Source organism: Bacillus rossius, chromosome 10 (assembly GCF_032445375.1).
Source record: "Bacillus rossius redtenbacheri isolate Brsri chromosome 10, Brsri_v3, whole genome shotgun sequence".
Lineage (NCBI taxonomy): Eukaryota > Metazoa > Arthropoda > Insecta > Phasmatodea > Bacillidae > Bacillus > Bacillus rossius.
Window position 1 is genome coordinate 2,796,694 of NC_086337.1, and position 10,455 is coordinate 2,807,148.

At 38.2% G+C, this 10,455-nt stretch overlaps 1 protein-coding gene across 2 annotated transcripts in view; it reads left to right on the plus strand.

Annotated features, from left to right (window-relative positions):
• The window catches only part of LOC134535717 (glutathione S-transferase-like), a 31,405-nt gene extending 22,566 nt beyond the window's left edge, over positions 1-8,839 (plus strand). For both annotated transcript variants that reach the window (XM_063374925.1, XM_063374924.1), the window contains exons 2-5: positions 628-774; positions 4,561-4,728; positions 7,797-7,939; positions 8,106-8,839. In XM_063374925.1, coding sequence (XP_063230995.1) covers positions 639-774; positions 4,561-4,728; positions 7,797-7,939; positions 8,106-8,273 — 615 coding nt within the window. In that variant the 5' untranslated portion in view covers positions 628-638 and the 3' untranslated portion in view covers positions 8,274-8,839. The remainder of the gene's footprint in view (positions 1-627; positions 775-4,560; positions 4,729-7,796; positions 7,940-8,105) is intronic.
• The last annotated feature ends 1,616 nt before the right edge of the window (positions 8,840-10,455 follow it).

Genomic DNA, 10,455 nt, shown 5'->3' on the forward strand with positions numbered 1-10,455 from the left:
TAAACAATTTAACTCCATTGTTTTTTGTTGAATTTAATGTAGCACTTTTATAAACAAAATTTAAATGAAAATCACTTTTAATATGCGTATTATATTTATGAATATCATGGTTTTTTTATGGTAAACACTATTTTTATGTATATTAAGTAAACATTTATAAATACAAATACAAGGTACAGGCAAAATTCTCATTACCTTGAAGAGGTAGGGCGAAGATGCAACACAATGCGAATAGCTCTTTTTTGCAATACAAAACTTGACAAATCAACAAACTGTAAAATTAAAAATGTTAATAGTTATTATAATTGTTGATATTAAGATGCTGGGTGGTATCAGCCTGGCTACAGGTACTGCAGTCGAAGCATGAGGCAGACTGCATGTCAAGTAGCACTACTGATGCTGTGGGACATGGAGGTCTCTGATTGTTGGTAGGAGTCTGCCTTGTTGGCAAGGCATCCAGGCTGCTGGCTTGTGGAGCGCTATAGCAGCTCATCCTGAGTCAGCTCTGAGTGCGCATGTTCACAGGATATCGCACAGTGAGGCGTACCACATGTTTGCAATCAACTGTTACAATATTGCCACAAGACTAATATCATAGCTTATGGATCTGTGTTGTTTGAACTTCAGTTGAGCTGAGAATGGCACCCAAATACAAGCTGATCTACTTCAACGTGCGGGCTCTGGGAGAGCCGATTCGTCTGCTGCTGTCCTTCGGCAAGCAGGAGTTCGAGGACTACCGCTTCGAGAGGGAGCAGTGGCCGACCCTCAAGCAGTGTGAGTGGCCAGCCCCCCCCACGCTGAGTTCTGTGTTTCTGTTCGCGACTGTCTCGCTGGCTGCAGTCTGGTAAACAATGCTCTCGTCATAACCAATGATGTAATCTCTGGAGAAGAAATCTGATGAAGGATTTCTGTGTAATCAATATAATTCTTTTCATTAGTGTTAAATAAATAAATCTGATTTATTATTAGACTCCTCAGTTAGGCTCAAATCTAAATTATTTTTTCTTGGAATGAAAATGTTCTTTTTGGTATATAATACCTCTGGAATAACATTCAATGGTAAATTAAAAATAAAATAGAATTATCAACTTTGAATGTATTTTGATGAAAACCAAAGAGTTTTATACCCTAAACAAATCAACACAACAACACAATTATAAAAATGTAACATACACGGTTGATAAATACAGTAAGCCTGGACACTTACATTTTCAATATTTACTGTTCCTTGGTTAGCTGAAAGCATACGCAATACATCTCAGTTTATTGCCACTGTTGTTGACTACGGCTGATAACAGATCAATTTCAAACTGTAATGTTATTTTCAAGTTTCAATCAAATTAAAATTTGTTTGACTCAATTCAATAGTTAATATATTTCATAAAATCAAGTACAACCTTGATAATGTACTACTAAATACCAGTAAATCAAATGGCTTTGGTTTAGTTACAGTCAGACTCACCAAGCTTCGGCAGGATGGTAGCTCTTATCACGTACAAGGAATAAACCACTGATTTCAACACACACACCAAAATTAAGCACAGGTGTCGAGAAAAACAACTGTTATTTCAAAAACTCTTGATGGGCTCCATCGACCACATGAGTATATAGTTCTCAGCATAGAAGGTGACTTAAAATCCAGTCAGTGGCCTAATCTTTGGTTATGCCGATACACAACACTAAGGCCCCTTGCACACGGACCACTTGGTTGCGTGAACAAGCCACAGAGCGGTGTCACTCTATGTGAATGAATAACCTGCAGAGAAGCACCACAGAGGAAAGAGTTTGGTCACAAGGCATGGATGATAAAAAGTTGCAACTCAATGTAACTAATTCTCTTATTTTCTTTGGAAATCAGCAAACTGTGTGGTATTTATAAGCACCTAACAAACTAAAAGTCGTTAAATTTTCAAAAGTAAATGTTAGCAACCCTGATTTTTTTTTTGTAGTTGTTAGTTGCTGGGAATATTCACCACATATATTTAAGATTATCCATTTTGCATTACGGAACAACCGAAACACTATGCTAAAATGCTTTATTTTTTGTTTTGAAAACTAAAAACTGCATACAGCTGCAAAGTATAAGTGTTGGAAAACATAATCTGAGTTTCAATTACACAAAATACACACAGGCACATGTCTGAACATGTGCAGATCACAGCCATGCTTATTTCATTGCTACCGAGATAACTCAACATTCTCAAAAATTATTCCAAGGTATAATATTATACAATTATACTCTAAACTCCACTCCATTAATACAGCGTTCCATTAATTCTGAACTAAGAATGTTTGTAAAATTACTTTTTTTATTTAAGTTATTATGTTTAAGAAAATTCTGTTACGGAGACCGCACAGAATCTTTCATGTCTTTTCCTAAAGTTAGGGACTTGGATGTGTGCTCATGAACAGCATCTTTCATGCCTTTTTTAAAGTTAAAAAACAATAGGTGCCACTGAGCAGCATCTTTCATGCCTTTTTTAAAGTTAAAAAACAATAGGTGCCACTGAGCAGTATCTTTAATGATTTTTCCTAATGGTAGAGACTGAGATATAAGCTACTGCTCAGCACATCTAACCCCCTTTCCTAAAGTTAGACCCAGAAATATGAGCTTCTACACAGTATCATCCAAGCTCTTTCTTACAATTAGAGGTCTGGAATAGGTGCCACTGCACATCACCTTTCCCAAAGATAGAGATTTGCTATAAGTGCCAAAGCACAGCATCATTCATGTCCTTTCTTAGTTAGAGACCTGGGATAGGTGCATTTGCTTAGCATCTAAATACAATTGACTAAAGTGTAATATTTGTAATAGGTGCACACCACAGCAACAGTCATGGTTGTTCCTAAAGCCAGAGACTGGGAGGGATGCTGCTGCAAAGCATCTTCCCACCGCGCCTGCCTCTGCGATGCCGCAGTTTGTTTTTTGACAGCTTCACAACAGATTAATATTTAAACTAAACTTTAGTATGTATTACCTGAAAACTGAATAATTGGGGTACAGGTAATAAATGAGAGTTTACTGCAGTTTGAGTTTTTGCTGGTATTTATTGGGAATCAATTAATGTTTTATATACACATGCACACGTTCAACCTGGTGCTACTCACTGGCTCTGCTGTACAATTTATAAACTGCTTCTGAATGAGCAGAAAATTTATGATTTGGAATATGTATCACTTTTAACCCCTTAAAAATTTTTATATGGCGGGTGCTGATATTGGTGCTGTGTGGAACTTTTTTTTGGTTTATTGTGGCTAAATGGTATATTTTTTAGAAAAAAAAATTGCCAGAAGAAATATATTTTGAGAGATCTAAGAGTTCGGTTCTAATTTTTTTTGTTGTTTCTTCATTGGTTATATCTTAGACAGACCTATATTATTTTTAGTTTGAGTTAAATATTATATACTGTACACACACACACACACACAAGCCTCGGTGTTGGTCGCCATACTTGTGTAGTGTGGCGACCATTCACACCATCACTGCAGAGCCTGTCACTGGTATCAGCAGAACTACCAGTGCTTTCTGCACTTGCTGACAACCTCACTGGATTCATGACTGTTGCCTTCGTTCAAGAACAATATTTACTGTTGGCAACCAATGTTTACACTTGTAGGTAAATTATAAAGCATTTGAAACTTTTCACATTAGCATTTATAGACAAATAAATAATGATGAAAAAAAGTATAACAGAACAAAACTATATACCTATAGTATTCGCACAAGAACTCTTTTAGGCTAATTATTTCCAACTTTTGTCCAGAGAAAAATTAAAATTATAAAAACTGTCTAGCGGTGCCAGTATGAGGGGCACGATCATGTTCCCCGATAATAAAGTTTCACTTAAATCAAAGTGTACCTATGTATTTCATAAATGTAATTAAATTCAATTCATAGCAAGTTTGTTTGATACCGAGCTAGCGTGCTCAAGTGCTGAGGTGTAGCACTATAGTTGTATGGTCCATGCCTGGACCACATCAAATCTAGGGTGTGTTTTTTAGGTCTTTAAATTCTTGGCACTCTTAAGTATTTTATTTTTGTAGGTTTCTTTTTGTAATTATTACTATCTCTCAAGGGCATCTCTAATAGGTAGGTGATGGTAATTTAATAAATGTACGCGGCAGCTCTTTAAATGTGTAGATGCTTATTTATTTTATTGTGTATTTTATTGTGTTTCGTCCGTGACGATAATATAAAATTGAGAGCGAGTTTTTCCAGAACCTTGTGATTTCACACAGCATTAGTTCTGCTCTTCAACATCGCAGTGCGAGTTCTCTCTCGAACCATCTTAACATTCACATTATAAACCAGCGAGTAGCAAAGGCATTAATTAATAACGGTTGTGATAATTTTCACTTGCTGTCAGAATTTAAAGTATGAAAGTCAAAAGATAGTTCAAATTTCCGATGTTCTACTATTTTAATTCATCATCATCATCTTCATCATCATCTGTTTTATAATCTGTTTAAATTTAGTGAGTTAGATAAATTTGGTGTTGGTTTGTCAGTTAACTCAGTAGGTACAGTTGAACGGCAAGACTCCCTGTGTTCCGTCCACAGCTATGCCGTTCGGCAAGACGCCGGTTCTCGAGATAGACGGCAAGCAGACGCACCAATCAGCTGCCATCTGTCGCTACCTGGGAAAGAAGTACGGTTTGGCCGGAAGCAATGATTGGGAAGATCTTGAGATTGATTCCATTGTCGACACCTTTACTGATTTTCGTTCGCGTAAGTTATAGTCAAAGTTATGGTGAAGGATTATTTGTAGATGTATGTACATATTTAACAACTTTACTGTGTACCTATATTGTGCTTGTATGCTATAGGTGTACTCTGATGATACACGGTGCAGTTGTACCGTGTGGGTGACTTGTGTGTGGTGTCGTCGCTGTAGTGTATGCCATGGAGTGTGCATTAGGGGCGGACCAGGACAGCACGTGACTTGGTCTGGAGATAAGTCACGTCGTTGAGTTCGAATGTCCTTCTGGACTCAGACTCTGCTACCCGGGGCAGGCCTCGAAGATAACGGAAAAGGTTTAAAAGGATAATAATCCCGGCGGATGCTAAAGATCAGTTAAAACAGAACTGTGAAGTGAATGATGCGCGTGGAATGCGTCCTGCTCCGGACAGCGGGGGAGAGAGACCGGGTGTGGTCCGGGTGTCATGGCGGCAGGAAGTAGGTGAATTACTGTTACGCCGTTTATATTTGTGACGAAACTGATAACACGACAGAACCTCTAGAGCACTGAATAATAAATTACATTCAGTTATTACATAGTAATGAAATTTACTTGTATTGTCAATTATTAATTAAGTTCAAAAATATACTGCCCAAGTCGGGGTGCGTTCGGAAAACGTTTTGCTCTGCCCTTATTTCGACTGAGAAAACAAGACACTAGGGGGATTAAAATATAAGTTAAATTACAAATTATATTAATTAAATGACTATTTTAGGGGTGCATGGCACCTCTTGCGGGGCAGGAGGTTTGAATGAGAGTGCACTTGATACCCTTCCATAAACACATCAGTGTGAAGTTGAGACAACTTAGGCAAGTTTTGGATGTGCTGACTAAAGTCTGAAGTGTGTATATTCATCCTGCTTATGTTTCATGGATTGAAGAGTCCATCAATTGCTTCAAATGTTTTCCTTGAGGGGTCATTTAGAACAAGTTCAGACAGGCTGTCAGCTTTAGATGCAGTGTCACCTTTGCTTGCCCAACAGTGGATAAATGACTTATCCTTTCATTTACAGAAGATGAGAAAATACCCTTGCTCAGGAGATCAAACTTATTTTGAAGGTTCTTAATTTTGGAAGCTAGCATATGAGCTGTAGGGTAGGATGAGCCTTCAAGGTAGACAATCAGTTCAGTCAGATGTGCACAGTTGTCTGCCACAAACATTGCCTGAACTTGAACGATAGCTAAATCTTCTGCATACATTTTATTTAGAAATTTTATTCCACTGTTGTGCTCACTGAACTTTTCAAAGAATTCAACAATGTCTTTGAAATGTGCATTCAAATACACAGCTGCTTCAAACCATGTATTCCACCTGGTTACAACAGGTTGTGGAAACAACTTTTGTTTTGTAGGATCAGCAGGGTATTTTGTTTTGAGAAATTCCAGATATTGATGCTTTCGCTTTCTGGTATTTAAGAAAGCATTTTTCACCTTTACTACAGTCGTGTTGAGCTCTTGAAGATGTGTTTGCCACATAACCCCTACCAGATGAATCTTGTGAGCCCAGCACTGCACATGTTTGAAATTGTCACCAAACAATCCTTCAAGAGTCTTGGCACATTTGGTCATCTACCTGGCAGAGTCAGTTACAAATGCCGATAAAAGAGCATTTGAAGTGTGTCAACAATAGCACGTGCACATAAAGAGGAATCAGCACAGTCTAATACAACAGATGCAGCAAGGAAAACAGCCTGTGTTGTGGATGGTTCTAGTGTTTTGAAGACAACGTTGAAAACACAGCGACCACCCCTGTCAGTAGTTTCGTCACTTAAAACTGCAACTGGTTTGTTGGTGATTGCTGCCTTAATATCTTGACGTTTCTGTTCTGCAATTGTGGGTATATACTTTCTGCGCAGCCAGTCGGCTGTAGGTAAGTCACCACCTCCTTTGACATTTTCAACAAACCATTCACGAAGTTTGGGATGGTCCAGCTTCTCAACTGGAATGTTTGCTGAAAGAAATGCTTATGTAGTTTTTGCTACAAACTCTTCTTTTTCATTCTTAAATTTCTTCCCAATCTCCACTGATTCTGCTATTGATATCTGTCGTTTCGAACTAGAATTCAGACTCACTTTTGCTTTCTTGTGTTTCTCGCTTGCCACGTGTTTTACAAGAGTATCACGGCGCTCATGTTCTAGTCTACAGTTACAGTGCCTACACATTAAATTACCGTCACACAAATAAAACCCGTCACTTTTAAATTCTACTGTTCTGTCACTAGGTGATACTTTCGGCTTCGGCATCGCGCATACCCTGAATTCTTTAGTTATTTCACGAAACTGCCTTCGTTGTATTAAAAGTAACATAACAATTTTTTTTTCTTCCTTTTCATAGATTAACATGTTTGCAAAATGTGTGAAAACTCTATGGCTAGAGTACTGTTTCAGTGTCGCAAAGTACTAGTATACCATCCTTATTGGAACATGCTCCGAGATTTTTTCCGCCTAATCTAGGTTTCACGTCTTTGCATTGTATGTATCTATGGACTCTATGAAGTGAAGAATCAAAACAAAGCACAGACGTTGTACATATAACCTGTATTTCATGTTATAGTGGTCTAGAATGGAATTCAAAACACGCCGAGTTGATTCCAGCCATAATGATGCTACGGAAACCAGAAGTTTATGTTAAACAAATAATACCTAATAGCTACTGAATGTTGCCTGTTTTCGTGTTTTGTTGTGTGTTGACGTGTTTTTCGGTGTTTTGTCGCACGTTAATGTGTTTTTCAATGTTATTTCGTTTTATCGCTATTCACCATATAATCGGGATTCTACTCATGGGGTAAGAGAAACATACACAAATAACAGAAACCTGAGATTTCAAATGTTGGTTCCGTGTCTGGTAATTCAAAGGAACTGAAAATCGGGTATCCACACAAGCCTGCTAATTAGGGTTTGAGGCTGACACAAATTTGCTGATGAACATTTTTTTTTTTTTTTTAACTTGCATGACACTTTGAACAAAACCAAACTCACTTACGTTAGATTTGTAAATGTTTAACTTTGCCCAGCACGATGTATAACAATGATATTTGTGTGTTAATTGATCTTGTAGAGATCGCTGCCTTCTTCTACGAGGGCGACGAGGCGGTGAAGGAGAAGAAGAAGGGTCCCGTGCTGGAGACCACGGTGCCCTACTACATGGACAAGTTCGAGGAGCTGGTGGCCAAGAATGGCGGCTACTTTGTCGGCGGCAAGGTCAGAGCCGCAGCGCTTCAATCTCTCACCAGCTCACCATCGGCCTGTACTTGCCCGTGGCTCAGCTGCTTGTAATCATGGCTTGACTCGGTCATCCCTCCACTCCCGCTCCTACAGTATAATTACAGTATACAGGTGTTGCACACAGAGCGGGGTGGTGTTGCAGATGACGTGGGCGGACGTGTACTTCGTGGGGATCGTGGACTACCTGAGCTTCATGGTGGGCTTCGACCTGCTGGAGAAGTGCCCCAAGCTGGCGGCCCTGAAGCGGACCGTGGAGAGCGTGCCGAGCATCAAGGCCTGGGTCGACAAGCGCCCCAGCACCGACGCCTAGGAGAGCTCCTGAGTCTCACTGCTTCTTGCACTCACAGGACAGTTTAGTTTGCACGTTATTGCATTTATTTTTTCTTTTAATATTGAAGTATTCGCTTTAAAATACTGTATTCAAGCTACGTTTAGTATTAAAATTGGAGTGTCATGCGTACCTTTATAAGATGGATATATGTTATAGTTAAATTTGTATTTGAAGATGCTACTCATGACTTTCTATATGTCATTGGAAAATTATAAACTCAATTAAAAATGGGCTTTGTATTTCAAAGTAATTGTGTAGTGCTGTAATGCACTGAAACTAACATGATTATGTTACATTCATGCTGTGTGATGGTATTGTATGACTTTTGAGTTTTTAATTTTGGGAAGATAAAAAAACATTAGAAGGAACTGCACGTTGGATGAGCAAGTTGGTGCTGAGGGATGTGTTATCTCACATCTGTGTTTTGTGGCTTTTGAAAAGCCTTTTGAAGTTGAGATGATTTGAAAGCACTAACAAATACATATAGTTTTGTAATGCTCCTGTTTGAGCTTGTGTATGGAAATAAAATTATTTTTGTGGATAAACTTGGAATTGTGTGTAAAGTTGTGGTCGTGGTCCCTTGATGTGAGATTGGCAGGAAGGGAACATGCCCTACAGAAACCATCAATCCTCATTTTTTTAGGAAACTGATTATAAATGAGACTATGTATGAGCAAAGACCATTTTTTCTTATCTTATGTGAAGACAAAGATCAAGTCTGTGCTGTAAGACAAATCCACTTAAAATATTGTGCTACAGCAAAACCACTTATTTGCACTTTTCTTGGGGACAAAGTAAAAAAGTGTAAAAAGCGGGAAAGTGTAAATAAAGGGAAAAGTAAGAAATACGTTAAAGTTAATTAAAATACAGTCGCATCCTGCAGCATTCATAACAAATGCGGGCTACATTACACAAACGCATCGCACCACAGTAAAAAAATTAAAAAAAAAAAGGCTGCCAATTGGAAATTTACAGTCAATAGCACGCCGTACGCGGAGAGGTCATCGTACTCAATCAGCTGTTGTTTCGGCGCGGCGTAGTCGCCAGCTGGCTCTCTCTGTTCTCTGAGCTGCGCATGCGCAGTATAACTCTCTCAACGCTCCGCCCAGACTCCTGACGTTCCATCAGCAGCCAGCCAATAGACGCGAGCTTAGCAGAAAAAAAAATAAGCTCCACCTTCTGTGTACCAGTTTTGTCCAGTTCCAATACCAGTTTATTGGTATACGCACCAGTTTTCTCGCTGCCGAGACGTGTTCAAGTTTACGTTCATCTTGATGTCTTGATACCAATAATTAATTATTTACGATCCCCAGATATAAATGGTTAGTTTAAAAAAAAATTTGTCAACTGTACAATACTTCCGAAATTATAAAATACGTTTAAAACAGTTACCAAGACTCCGCTCATTTTATCTAGTGAAGTTTATGTCTCGTACCAGTATTTCCGCTAAGTTGTGACATAAATATAGTAACAGAACGTTTATACATTCGTGAGTTTACGTTTTTCCCGAGTACATTTTAGATTGTCTCCTCCTATAATTACTCGGACTTTTACACGCCTAGGCTTAAATTATTATATGTTTAGAAATAAAAGCAACTTTTCATGTTATAAAATATGTTTATTTTGCAATTTAAAATGTTCACTGCCCACTATAAAAGTTACGTTTTTCACAATGTTTTTAGGCCTACTATCGCTGTTACGTGACGTAAATAGCTGGATGGATTAGATTTTTGAGACGTAATTCGCGTGAAAGTATTGTATTGGATTAAATGGGAACCAAACGGGACCTGAAGAATATAGTGCAAATAACGGGAAAACGTAAATAACGGTAACGTAAATAAGGGGTTTCACTGTATATCAGGCCTACCGATTTCACTGATTTTATCCATTTTCACAGATTTCAGGCCCTCAAACGGATTCACCGATTTTACTATTTTATCACAATTTTCATGAAGTGTTCTGTTCTTGAGTTAAATGTGCATGTTGAAGCATCTCAAAATTTACACCTTTAATGGTAAGATTTTATTACACAATTTTTTTGGACTTTGCTTAGACTCGTTTGTTAAAATTTAATTCATTGCAGAATTTTTTGGAAACAAAAATATTAACCGAACACAAGTACATGTTAAAAGATTGTTTACTTTTACGAACAGAAAAAATC